The sequence below is a fragment of the Gigantopelta aegis genome, chromosome 6, assembly GCF_016097555.1.
Source record: "Gigantopelta aegis isolate Gae_Host chromosome 6, Gae_host_genome, whole genome shotgun sequence".
Lineage (NCBI taxonomy): Eukaryota > Metazoa > Mollusca > Gastropoda > Neomphalida > Peltospiridae > Gigantopelta > Gigantopelta aegis.
In genome coordinates, this window is record NC_054704.1 from 74844748 (window position 1) to 74859677 (window position 14930).

A 14930-nucleotide genomic window follows, 5' to 3' on the forward strand; every position below is an offset into this window, starting at 1 on the left:
GTTTGTTTTCTGTGTACCGAAGTAACCTAACTCCTTAACTGTTTGATGAAGTCGACTCTTTTCTACGTATTGAAGTCATTCAACTCATTTTATCTAATAAAGTTAACTAACACATTTCTCTTTAATGAATTCAGACAACTCTTTTCTATGTATTGAAGACGACATACGCGTTATCTATATACAGAAATTGTTCACCTCTGTTCTATGTATTGGAGTCGGCCAATTCTTGTTTATGCTATTATATACTCTTCAAACAAAGTAGGGGAACCTGAAATATTAATGTTAATATCAACTATTAGACCGAACATACGTTTTAACCACAGACATCTTAGTAAAGAACGTTCAGGTTTGTTTATCAACACATCGAAACACATTCCATAGTTTGCACGTGCATCACGCAGTTGCCCCGTACACGTGCGTGGTGTGTCATTCTCGATTTTGACTATTTCCAGGAAGGTCGATTAATCACTGTGGAACATTATTTCTGTCGATCTTTTTCATTCTGTTGATCATACAGTTGTTATTGTTTTGTTTTAGTCATTTTTATTGTTTGAATTTGCGATTTACTGATTAAAAAAACGTCAACTTTCAAATTTCACTTCTGACCCCAGTCGTCCTTCAAGACATTTGGTGGTCATAAAACCTACTCTAATACTGAACTACCGGTTGTAATGTTTGCACAATTAATTCACTATTATCATATAACCATTCCCCACAGCTAATATACCTTACAATTTTGGCAATTGTAAATTCTTATTAGAGTTCCCCTATGTTTTGGAAGAGTATATATTTAAAATAAACAAAACAAAAAACAAAACAAAAACACAAACGTTTATGCCTTTGCAGCACGATAACATAACACGATGTTTTGACAATGTTTATTATTTTTACACTAATCAGTTTTGAAGGCAGTAATGATTTTGTATTATTTAAAATGATTCAAATAAACGGTTCTATAATAATCTTATTGACACACGCTATAACGAATTCACCCGAAACCTAAGTGGCATAAAATGCGACCGTGATATGACGCATCTGTTGAAAAGTATTCGATCTACATGACTTCCTCTTCTTTTAACTTATTTACGTGCTTATATCCAATTAAGGTTCAAGCACGCTGTCCTGGGCACATATCTCAGCTATCTGGTAGGTTAGTTGTTAGTGAGAGAGAAGAGGGTGTAGTGGTCTTACCCATTGAGTCGTTAAAAGTAGCTTTGGTTTGGAGCCGATACCGCGGCTGCGAACCCAGTACCTGCCAGCCTTATATCCGATGGCATAACCAGGACACCACCGAGGCCGGTTACCTGACTGAGGAAATTACGTTATAAATAATAATTGAATTTAGCAATAATTACGCTTCTTTGGTGACGCGCACAAATTCAGAACCCTCTACTTGATGCTCAGGATGTCGTGGTAATCATCTGCAGCACACCACTTCCCCCAATATAGAATGCCCATATTATCGACAGTGCGCATTGCAGAGTGCCATCTTCTGTCACACTATGATAACCACACATCCCATTAGAAAGGCGTCATGTCGCCAAATATCAATCAGACGTCATAAAAGTTTCCAAAAGCGTTTGACAGTTATTGAATATGTTAATCCCGAATGAAAGAATCGTTTTTAGAATGACTTTATTGTTTGTTTGCTCTTCACAGCAGAGGCTTCCTGGCGCGAACCAGAAATGAGAACGACTGAGGAGGGCGACCGAGAAAATGACGCCATGCTCTTTCCAATTAGATGATGGTCTTACCGCCTCCACTGTTGGCTCAAGACGCCAGCTTCCTGTCCTAGCTCTGGGACTGACGTACCTCGCCTACTTGAAAGAGGAATATTGAATGCTGTGGACACTTCATCTTTTCAAGTCAGTGTCCACGTTAATCTGCTGCTGTAACTAATTGTCAGTCGATGCCAGAACAAACACCCAGCGTGCATGCAGCATCTCGTCACCGATAATTTCAACAGTCCTCGGTTTTGACAGGTCAAATTAAAGAAGTCCATTCGACGTGACACAAGAACAAAGCGTAGTCAAGATACTCCTCTTTGGTTTGGAGTACCAGACCTTCGTTTTTGACGGGCGCGAGCGCTATCACGCCCGTGAACCCCCGTCAACTCAATCTGACGGGCGCGAAATAACGAGCCCCTGAAGTGAATAAATCATGCTCGTATTTTTTTTTTTAACTGCCATTTTAATTGTTTATTGAATCCAATCCACAACGCCACAAACGTTTCCATTCTGTTCACAATGAACTTACTAGAATACTTTTTTTTATAAATTGAAACACGATTGGTTGGTTATCTTTACACTGAGCCAATCAGCTAGGAGTTCACTTATTATTAAAATCTTGTCGGTTTTGTTTTGTTTAATTTCGTACAATGCAGGTAATGATCGCGAAATTAATTTTACACTATCGTCGGTGCGTTGTCCAATAATTCTATGATGTGTATAATGTTTATACATGTTGATATCACAGTAAACGCGTACACCAACAAAACACTAATTTAGTAAAGCAGGTTTTGTTTTTGTTAATAGCATAGCGACGTACTCGCAGACATTTCTACTTTCACGATCTGTTTCACGATACTGCCATGTGATTTAAAGCCAATGACATTGACCTTGGTAGAGTCATATTTCTAGTACATGTGATCGGTTGACGGGCACTTGAAACAAACATACACCTATTTAATTTCAACTCATTAATTCGAATTTACCGAGTGTAAAGCATGTATATTTTAAAATTAAATTTACATTAGGGTGGTTTTGTTGTTGTTGGGTTTTGTTTTGTTTTTTGTTTTTGATGTGTTGCTATGGTTCGAGTTAGTAGTATAATAAATGACGTGTTAACTACAGTACACCGATAATGAAAGTTAATCCTGTTTGTAAAAATATATATTTATAAAAATTGTAGAAAGATATATTTGGGTAGAAAACAATAGATGTTGACATTTTCTCGGTTATGACATTATTATTATTATTATTATTATTATTTTAAATAGAGAATTTGCAGGGACATAACATGTTTATTATGCTATCATGATAACTGTGATAACCCTGTACCATGTGGTTGTTATACTTTTACTTTCTTTTTAGTTTAAATGATTTACAAACAGGCCTACTGACATTATTTTTGTTTTTAGAGTTTTATTAAACATTTTACAGTTAGAATTCTTAATAACAATACCATAGTTATTACAATGTCAATTCACATTCAGTTCACAGTTTGTGTCCATGGAGAAATCATATCATTCTACGATGAAGACTAAAATTATTGTACTTGTTTTAAATAAAACAGAATAAGCACAAACAAATCAGTTTGAATTCTTTATTCATAAATAGTCAATAGATTATCACGATTCAGAATTTTAATGCAACATGATATGCATATAATACATAAGAAATCGATAAATGTTGTGTTCATGGTGTTTCTTTTTCTTGTGTAAGACTGCAATGGCCCATTCCTTCATTTTTCAGAACAACCATCATATTAGTTAAATTAGGATATTTATTTTAAAAACACAAAACATTAACTCTTAAGATATTTAATTTAGAAATCCACTGGCGTAGGTCAAGGGGGCATGTGCCCCCCACTTTTCAGATATTTTGCTTTATATTTACTTTATAATAGTGTAAAAGTGTGTAAATATAAAAATGTGGCCCCCCATTTTTGGCACCTTCCTACACCACTGAAATCATTACTCCTCAAACTTAATCATGTTCATGGGTGAAATTCCCCTCGGTCTCTTGCCTCTAATTCTGATTATTTTGAGGGGTGCGATTTTCCCCTCTTCTGCATTTTGAGGAGTGTGATTACCACCCCCCTCTTCTGCATTTTGAGGAGTGCGATTTTTAGCACACCTGTGTTTTTCAAAAACGAAGGTCTGTTCGGAAGCTTTTAGTCCGGAAAGCATTGATATATGATGAATGCCATTTCTTCTGCCGCGGAATGTGAAATAAATAAATAAAATAATACCGGCCTCGGTGGTGTAGCGGTTGGAAGGTACTGGGTTTCGCATGCCGGTACTGTCTCCTACTAAACTTAGTCCACTACACCGAATTCTCTCTCACTAACCACTAACAAACTAACTAAAGAGAGAGAGAGAGAGAGAGAGAGAGAGAGAGAGAGAGAGAGAGAGAGAGAGAGAGAGAGAGAGAGAGAGAGAGAGAGAGAGAGAGAGACAAGATAGCTGAGGTGTATGCCCAGGGCAGCGTGTTTGAACCTTAATTGGATATAAGCACGAAAATAAGTATTAATATATATATATATATATATATATATATATATATATATATATATATATATATATTATATATAATAAATAAACAAATTCTTAAATAAATAAATAAATTATAAATAAATAAATAAATAAATAAATACTTAAATAAATAAATAAATAAATGAATGAATAAACAGGCTAAATAAATAAATAAAAAGTACAGTGCAATATAATAACTGTTCCGTAATTTGCAAACAAAACGATTTGCAAGCATTAGAAAATAAACTGTCTCGACTTGTAATTATCAGTGGCTTGTGAAATTGATGATTAAACATAAGCCTAACATCAAACAAGGTGTTAATGCCCACACAGAACTAAAAGCGATTGCGCGCGTTATTAGCAGACGACAGGCGATTGACCACGAAGGTATAACCTGCCACGTGACTTGCGGCTGCCATATAAATAATGATTGGATTAAAGTAAGATTATTTTCCACGGCCGATCAATTGTCTTTTAATTAATAATGCTAACAATTATTGGTGTTTCTTTAGTGTAAACAATAAATATTGTTGACTGAGATCGTTGCCTTGTTCTATTTTTACCAGCTTCAGTAATGCCCTTAACTCACTATCCTAAGATAGCTGAGATGGATGTCCAGTATAGCGTGTTTCAACCTTAACTTGATACAAGCACGGAGATGAATTTAAAATGAAAAATAACCTTTTACTGCCGATTTCAGCTATGGAAAATGTCACCTAATTGCTTGCATGTATCAGTTGAATCTTCCCTTCTACAGGAACACTAGTAACTGATCTGCGTTCAGCCAAATCGAGCGGGAAAAACGTCCGCTAGACTGGTTTATACGCTTCACAGTAAACCAAATGGTCACGCTGGGAACCAATCACGCTGGGAACCAATCAAACAGTTCGCGAACGCTAGCGAAACGTTTCCTGGCTGAACTTGGGGCTGAGCTCATCCAGCGAGGAGCCACTATTAGAGTAAGTTTACTTCCACTCCCGCAACCTCTCTCTGTAGTCGTTAATCTGGGCCAAGTTTTTTTAAAGCGTGATTAAACTTTAATTAATTTCAACTTATTTTCGTGCTTATAGCTAATTAAGGTTCAAGCACGCTGTCCTGGGCACACCTCAGCTATCTGGGCTGTCTGTCCAGGACAGTGTGTTAATTGTTAATTGTTTGTGGTTAGTGAGAGAAAAGAAGGTGTAGTGTCCTTACACATACCCATCGAGCCCTATAAGAACTCGCTCTGGGTTGGAGCTGGTACCGGGCTGCGAACCCTGTACCTACCAGCCTGTAGTCCGATGGCTCAACCACTGCGCCACCGATGCCGGTATGATTAAACTAATCCTGTGTTAGCCTGGTATTTTTCTTTTAAATATGTTTGTATCAATACAAAAAGGTTTATATTAAAATGTAAGTGGATGCATTATGATGTCCTAAGTCAAGTTTCAAGACATCTTTTCAATTATTCTTTGTAGTCATTTAATATCTGGTTTTGATCATTTCTGAGGCGGGGAGTAGCCCAGTGGTAAAGCGCACACCTGATGCGCGGTCGGTCTAAGATCGATCAGCGTCAGTGGGCCCATTGGACTATTTCTCGTTCCAGCCAGTGCACCACGACTTGTATATCAAAGGCCGTGGCATGTGCTATCCTGTCTGTAGAATGGTGCATATAAAAACACTCTTGCTACTAATGAAAAAATGTAGCGGGTTTCCTCTCTATGACTGTGTCAAAAATTACCATATGTTTGACATCCAATAGCCGATGATTAATAAATTCTAGTGGTATCGTTAAACAAAACAAACTTTTTTTTATCATTTCTCTTAATCATCGGTCAAGCTAACTAATATTTGAACAACTGACCCTAGACGCGCTAATCGTGTTCGGGCGGCAACACACAAAAGGAAAGAAAGAAATGTTTTATTTAACGACGCACTCAACACATTTTATTTACGGTTATATGGCGTCAGACATATGGTTAAGGACCACACAGATTTTGAGAGGAAACCCGCTGTCGCCACTACGTGGGCTACTCTTTCCGATTAGCAGAAAGAGATCTTTTATTTGCGCTTCCCACAGGCAGGATAGCACAAACCATGGCCTTTGTTGAACCAGTTATGGATCACTGGTCAGTGCAAGTGGTTTACACCTACCCATTGAGCCTTGCGGAGCACTCACTCACGGTTTGGAGTCGGTATCTGGATTAAAAATCCCATGCCTCTACTAGGATCTGAACCCAGTACCTACCAGCCTGTAGACCGATGGCCTAACCACGACGCTACCGAGGCCGGTCACACACGAAAGGAGGCAATCTCAAGATATCCCCTGGAGCCCAGAAAAAAGATCCATAGAGGGTCTACCATGTGAAGGTGGTACTCAGTCATCGACGTTTCATCGCTTCATTCCATTTTCATGGTAACTCGGTTTTCGTGTTTAAGTCTGTCCTGGGCTATTTGAGGACAGCGAACTCGTAATAGCCGTAGTATAAAATGTGCTGTGGTGTCTTTAAACAAATACTCCATTCATTTCCTTTTCTTTCATGATCTGCGATATCACACTGACGAAGACCTGCTTGGCATGTAACTCAACAAGGACTGGCAGACCAGTCTAAAACCGCCATTTCACTGCATCCGCACATTACAGATCCGCATGTTTTACAGAAGTGAAACCAATCGATGTGTCTGTTTTCAATGAGCACGTACTACGCGGTAGGAAGCAGTCAACATAATGCTGATGCCCTTAAGTCAGATCAGGTCATAGACTTTACGTGCACATTCAGAACAAAATCTGTTGTAGCGCACGTCTGTCATGGGCACAGGTGCCGGTCTTGGCCTGCTCCTCCGTCCAGGACAGGAAAAGAGTTGGGGGTGGGAGAAGGGACCGCCTGCGCTGGCAAGTGCAAGAGAGCACCGGCAGCCCGGGGGCAATTTTGGTGTTATTGAATTTAGAATATCCCGTAGATATACCAGTCGTGGTGCACTGGCAGGAACGAGAAAGAGCCCAATGGACCTACCCACGGGGATCGATCCCAAACCAACCACGCATCAAGCGAGCACTTTACCACTGGGCTACGTCCCGCCCCATGACTACAGTGAACCAGCTGCAGTGAAATAATATATAGTTCGCGAACGTTAGCGTTGCTCGCAATCGCTGAACGCAGTCCTGGACTTCTTGTTATGTGAATGAGCTATACTGGGAGACATATTTAAGTAGAAGTTTGTGACTTCCCTTTTTATTTTTATCTAAACCTTTTTTTCTTCTTCTTCTTTTTTTTTTTTTTCAATTAATAAATTAAATGAATTTATAAAAGGTGTATACAAATGTATCTTCTGAACATGTTATTTTGTTTTAAAATAAAACTTATACTAATCACCAAAGACAATTTAGACTATTACAAAATACAAAATTTCAGTTTGTACATACATACTAAAAGTACAGTATTGGTTATAGTGAACATGTTCACCTATTAGAACCAAGCTACAGATATCTACAGGGTTGTGATGCATTGCTGGACTTGACACCACGATCGATTACTGGAATACTAATATGGTAATGGTTTATCAACTGGTTGAGCCTGTAAGTACGAGTTCCTTTTAGCGAAGAGTAGAAGCTTCGGTTACTTCGTGTAGAATCCATGTTTCCCGTCAGACAATACCATCTGAAGAATAAACATGCACTGCGAGTAAAAACGCATGAGTTAATTCCATAAGTAAACGGATTATTATTCGGAAAATCCAATTTATTTTTTTTTTTTTTTTTTTTTTTTTTTTTTTGTTCTACATACAGCATACCATGTATTCATGATTATACAGCCAACTGATTCATGCGTTCAAAAGAAAAGTTTTCAGAACTAATTTTATCAATCTATTTATTTTGTAATAAAACCTTCGTGCACTTCAATAATAAAAAATAGCATAGATAAATTTTTAGATATTCTTAATTACATGTATTATTTTGGGTTGTGTGTGTGTGTGTGTGTGTGTGTTGTGTTGTGTTGTGTTGTGTTGTGTTGTGATGTGTTGTGTTGTGTTGTGTTGTGTTAAATTATGTTTTTGGTCTTTCTAGCTATATATTATTTAAATTGTTGAATTACTGAATATGTGTAGATGGTACAAAAACAAACAAACAAACAAACCCATACGTTTCGAACTATATATTACACAACAGTTAAATACAAATGAAAACATGTATTGTCATTTCAATTTAATGCTTCAGACAATAAATGTATTTTACACTTAATAATCTTTTGGGTTTTAGGTAACGTAAATTGAAAGTACAGTTAGTGTATGTGTGAATATCAAACGACAGTGAAGTGTTAATGATACACGCTAGTGTATGCTTCATTAGGAAGATAGTACACGGCATTTGTGATTATCAGACGACAGAGAAGTGTTAATGATACATGCTAGTGTATGCTTCCTTAGGAAGATAGTACACGGCATTTGTGATTATCAGACGACAGTGAAGTGTTAATGATACATGCTAGTGTATGCTTCCTTAAAGATACATGCAGACGACAGTAGTGTTGTATGCTAGTCCTTCCTTAGGAAGATAGTATACAATATTTGTGATTATCAGACGACAGTGAAATGTTAATGATACATGCTAGTGTATGCTTCATTAGGAAGATAGTATACAATATTTGTGATTATCAGACGACAGTGAAATGTTAATGATACATGCTAGTGTATGCTTCATTAGGAAGATAGTATACAATATTTGTGATTATCAGACGACAGTGAAATGTTAATGATACATGCTAGTGTATGCTTCATTAGGAAGATAGTATACAATATTTGTGATTATCAGACGACAGTGAAATGTTAATGATACATGCTAGTGTATGCTTCATTAGGAAGATAGTACACGGTATTTGTGATTATCAGACCACAGTGAAGTGTTAATGATACATGCTAGTGTATGCTTCATTAGGAAGATAGAAAGTAAAGTTTGTTTTATTTAACGACGCCACTAGAGCACATTGATTTTTTATCTGATCATCGACTACTGGACGTCAAACATATGGTCATTCTGACACTGTTTTTTTTGTTTTTTTAGAGAAACCCGCTGTCGCCACATAGGCTTCTCTTTTAAGATAGGCAAAAGGGATCTTTTATTTGCACTTCCCACAGGCAGGATCGCACAAACCATGGCCTTTGTTGAACCAGTTATGGATCACTGGTGCAAGTGGTTTACACCTACCCATTGAGCCTTGCGGAGCACTCACTCAGGGTTTGGAGTCGGTATCTGGATTAAAAACCCCATGCCTCGACTGGGATCCGAACCCAGTACCTACCAGCCTGTAGACCGATGGCCTAACCACGACGCCACCGAGGCCGGTCATTAGGAAGATAGTATACGGTATTTGTGATTCCAGATAACGTACTGAAGGGCTGTTGGGACGATAGTGTTATTTGTAATATCAAGTAAAAGAAAATAAATATTTGTTAATGATACATCAGGACATTATGTAAGAGACCAGACTTGGTGTCTAAAATGGTTTTTTCCACAGTATGGTTATTTCCACAGTTGGAAAAGAGAGAGAGAGAGAGAGAGAGAGAGAGAGAGAGAGAGAGAGAGAGAGAGAGAGAGAGAGAGAGAGAGAGAGAGAGAGACAGAGAGAGAGACAGAGACAGAGACAGATAGAGAGTGAGAGAAATAGAGAGAATAGAGAGAGGGGACTGTCGCCGGGGGATTTAGAGCCCGTGGATGAATCGTGCGAATTTCATGTCTGCGACGTGTGCACTCACATATTAGACGGGGCCCGGGCGGTGTCCTTTGAACTTTGGATCGCAGTGGAGACAGTGCGGCCGCCAGGGCGTCGGCCGGACGCCGCTAGATAATCTGGCGGGCGCCGGCTGATCAAAGAACAGATCGGTAGGCGTCCTGACGGAGCCCGGCCGGGCGACTGGCGATTGATGTCTGGCTTACTCCAGGGCCCAAATCTTGGGGTGGCATTTCTAAACGCGTGGGGGCCGTTTAGAAGCCGCCGGGGAGGCCGGTCGGGACCAGCGGGGCGCCCGGCCGATGTTGTACAAATCGCCCAGGATCCGTGAGGGGGGCGTGAGGCTATCGTAGGGTGGCCGTGAGGGATCCGTGAAAATCCCACGGCGCCCGGCCGATTTTTTTCCAAAAGTTTTTGTCAAAATCTTCAGGCGGCCGCCAGATCACCGTTCGGTTTCCAGCAGGCGGGGCCTTAGCGACGTGTCTACGGGATTGCCACGACCTAAAATCGTGCTTGAAAAATCGCAGATTTGGGTCAGGTTTTCACTCCCGCAGGGTTCGGGCGACCCCTAAAAATTGCAGCGGAGCACGTAGAAATAGGTTCCCTCCCATTCAGCCTACAACCCACTTTGCCTACACCCATTTTGCCTACAACCCAGTATGCCTACACTCAGTTTGCCTACAGTATGACAACGTGACATCCTCAGTTAATAGTGGGACAATCCCTATTACTTTTTGTCTCAAACCAACATAAAAACATTGGGTAACATTGTATTATATAAATAATTAAGATTACAATTAACAGATCACCTGCCCCATGTAACTGAATTTACAGACTATGTGACAACAGCGTGGGTTGATGATGACTCCTTGTTCAAGGTAGCTATGTGGAACCAGCATGGCAACATTGGTCCTAGAACCAATAACCACCTTGAAGGGTGGCATTCCAAGCGGAACCGTTCTCTTACAAACGCTCACCCTAACATTTATGAGTTCATAAATAAACTGAAGACGTTGAAGAGAAAACCAGAAGGACACTGATCCAACTTGACCATGGGGCAGCTCCAGTACCACGAAAGAGGGTGTATCGTGATATTGATACACGCCTTATGAGGCTGAAGAATCAACCTCAACAAGGCCGCAAAACTCCTTTAGAGTTTTTAGACGCTGCCAGCCACTTGCTAAAATTGCAGTTGTAAATATGACTTTGAATTTAGTACAAATTTCTGGGTCATTTTAATAGTTTAATCGTTTTTGTTGTGTAATGTTAATCGTTTTTATAATAAAATATGTGTTTGTCATATTATTTTGTCAGGTTATTTTATACATGGGGACCATACATGGAATGTTCCACTTTTAACTGGGGATAACATCTTTTCATACTGAGTGTAGGCAAACTGGGTTGTAGGCAAAATGGGTGTAGGCAAAGTGTGTTTGTAGGCAAAATGGGAGGACACCTAGAAATCGGGCAGCGTCCGGCCGGACGCTTCGCGAAAATGCCCTTTTTGGCCTGTTTTAGGAATACCGATTTAGGATGAAACACTAAATGATTTTATAGGCACTTTTCTAAAAAAAGGAGAATACTTACTCTGTCTTTTATGTTCATTGGAGGAATTCATCTGACGTATCATAGAGCTCAGTGTAAGATATTGTAATCGTTAGTTGACAAGAGTTGATTGTATGATAGGATAGAGAGTACTTGTGATTTAACAAACTTATTAATCAGTTAGTTGACCATGACCTAGCATACTGGTGATTTCAGGCTGTTGACTTTAGAGTGCGAATAATTTGTACATGCTCATATACCACTAGAGTTTCGAGCATTGACTTTAGAGGCCAGCAGACTCGGTAAGACGTTTGATAGTGTAAATGTGATTTCTGAAACGTATTAATTAATCAGTTGACCATCTCTTGGCGTACATGTAGGTTTAGGCTAATGAAGTCAAGCTGTCAGGTCCTGCAAAACATACGAGAATCATGTTAATTGATGAGTTGAACATGGTCTCGTGTACTCTACTTGTGAGTTCAGACTACAGAATTCTGTGGCTGGCAAGTCGTATAAGACACAAGTGTCACCAATTAAGGCCGTAATAAGAAATGATACCTTTGGATTTTATTTTTTTTCACATTCTGTATTTGATTTTAAATTGTGTTTACTTAATTATATTTAAATCTTATTTATTACTAATTCTTACTTACTTAGAAAATAAAGGACACGAGAAAAACATGACCGAATTATGACTTTGTTGCGCTCGTTTCTGACTCGGCACCACTGACCTTGGGTAACGGTGCAGCGCCCTTTAATCCTCCCATTTCACTGTCATTAGATCGAGCAACGTAATCGCCAAGTGCAACAAATAACATTTCACGGGTGATTACTTCCGAAACCAACTCATATACTTCCATCACGCAGAATATTCCTGAAGGAAAAACCCTCGCTATTCGTCGATAGATATTCATAATCGTCCATCCATACGGCGAAGGCTCCGATTGGTCTTGGTCATTGTCCGTCATTTTTCGATTAATACTTGCTGTTATCGCCAAGCTGTTTCTCGTGGTATACTTCGATCTATAAGAGCGATAAGCTTAGCATGGTTTTATCGCAGTGTCTGTAGCCGGAGGGACAATAATATGCTGTTACTTTTCGATACATGTATCCATGTATGTATGTATGTAGAACTCATCCCGTTTGTTGTCTGTGTACCGAAGTAACCTAACTCCTTACTGTTTGACGAAGTCGACTATTTTCTACGTATTGAAGTCATTCAACTCTTTTTATCTAATAAACACATTTCTCTTTAATGAATTCAGACAACTTTTTTCTGTGTAGGGGTAACTTCGGATTTTGGTAACTTCGGCCTGGTAACTTCGGACCCGAGTAATCTCGGCCCCAGGTCATCTCGGACCCCATCGGCTTAGTTAAGGGGAATTCCGATGACATTTTTCTACTGGTCTCGATTATAGATTATAGATCATCATTAATTAACGAAAGGTTACGTAAATGGGCACCCGAGCAATGTACCGAATTCATTAACAAAATTGACCGGGACTCACTTGTAAACATTTCCGAAATCCTTGATGACCAATCTATCGATATCAAAGCACGTGTGAACCAGACCGTCGATGCGATGAAAAACCTATTTTTAGACGCGGCCGCATCCACTTTTGGGAAAACCCGTGCACGGCACACAAACCAACCTTCGTACACTAAACGTAATCGATTACTGTTTGTAAAATCCCACAGGTGCCGACTTCTCCGTTGTAAATACCATCAGGAAAAGAAAGTATATTAAAAAAATAGAACTTTAGAAAATAAACTTAGTCTGCTTAATGCAAGTAAATCATATAAAAAAAATGCTTAAAAAATTAACAGTCCGCTCAGAAATTTAAAATTGAAAAGCAAATGAGAAATCTGAGAGTAAACGAACCCAAAGCTTTTTATAAAATCCTTAAACCTGAGAAACAGGAAAAAAACCTACCGCCCATAGAAGATTTTTTTAATTTTTATAAAAACCTCAATGAAGGAGAGCCGCCTGAATCTGATCACGAGACCGAATTAAATCTTGACGATATCGATATAAATAACGATAATATCTTAAACAGAAAAATTGAAGAAGGCGAAATAAGAAATGCAACTAAACAACTGAAAAATGGCAAAGCAACTGGAATAGATAACATTGTAAACGAGTATATAAAATCTTCTATTGATCTGATGATCCCGATCTACGTTAAACTATTTAACCTTATGCTAGACCATAGTATTTTTCCTAATGAATGGTTAATAGGAATTATTAAACCGATTTTTAAAAATAAAGGAACCCGACTGATGCCTGAAAACTATAGACCAATAACGTTGTTATGCTGCTGTTCTAAATTATTTACCACAATTTTAAACATAAGACTAAATTCATTTATTGACAAATATAGCATATTGAACAAAACCCAAAGAACATTCCGAAAAGGCTATTCTACTACCGACCATCTATTTAGTATTCACTCTTTAATAGAAATTTTGAAAAATAGGAAAAAGAAACTATACTATGCTTTTATCGATTTTCACAAGGCCTTTGATATGATCCTCAGAACCTGCTTGTGGCAAAAATGATTAGACAATAATAAAAATGGAAAATGTTTCAAAATTATCCACCAAATGTATCAAGGTATTAAATCTTGCATCTGCACTAACAATATATATTCGGAACTATTCGCATGTAACATCGGCGTGCGTCAAAGTGAAAATTTGTCACCTGTCCTATTTTCTTTATATTTAAATGACCTGGAAACGTATCTTCTTAGCCAAAACTGCATTGGAGTCTCTCCTGTTATCGATGATCTCGACATATTTCTTGAAGCTGGTATTTCCTTGCTTTCCCTGATATATGCGGACGACACAGCCCTCCTAGCAACGAACCCACGTGATTTACAACATACCCTTAACAAGTTCTACAATTATTGTAATAAATGGAAGCTTAAAATCACCCCCCCCCCCCCCCCCCCCATCCACACCCCCACAACTTCACCCTTTCCAAACGAAATAATATTTATTTAAATTTGTCGATTTTAAGACGTAAAATTAAGAAGTGAAAACGTTCATTGTCTACTTTAGCATATTTTATTTTTAAAATATATACATGATTAATGTGTTACTAGTATACAAACTAAACTTTGAAAGTTCTACTAACACTTTATAAAATATCAATTCTGAAATAGGAAGGTACAACTGTCGATAATACGTTGTCAAGATCAAACCGGTTTTAACGAAAGACTCTAGTACCGTATCCTCAACCGAACGTTCTTCGTACAGCGCAATATTTCTCTTTTAATGTGTGAGACGAACCCTACAATTTGAAATCGGCAAACGCACGTGTTAACTGAAACTGACAACAGGCTGTCGTTTGTGCTTTGCCGAGCTATGGCGGCACAGGCGACGAATCAAGCGTATACGTTTGACGATATCCGTTCATAGCGAAC

General features: G+C 38.6%; 1 protein-coding gene across 1 annotated transcript in view; it reads left to right on the forward strand.

The window, feature by feature from the left end:
• The window catches only part of LOC121374722 (coiled-coil domain-containing protein 158-like), a 32639-nt gene extending 21639 nt beyond the window's left edge, over positions 1 to 11000 (forward strand). Inside the window, exon 22 of the mRNA XM_041501829.1 lies at positions 10765 to 11000. Within this exon, the coding sequence (XP_041357763.1) occupies positions 10765 to 11000 (236 nt within the window). The remainder of the gene's footprint in view (positions 1 to 10764) is intronic.
• Positions 11001 to 14930: the final 3930 nt, after the last annotated feature.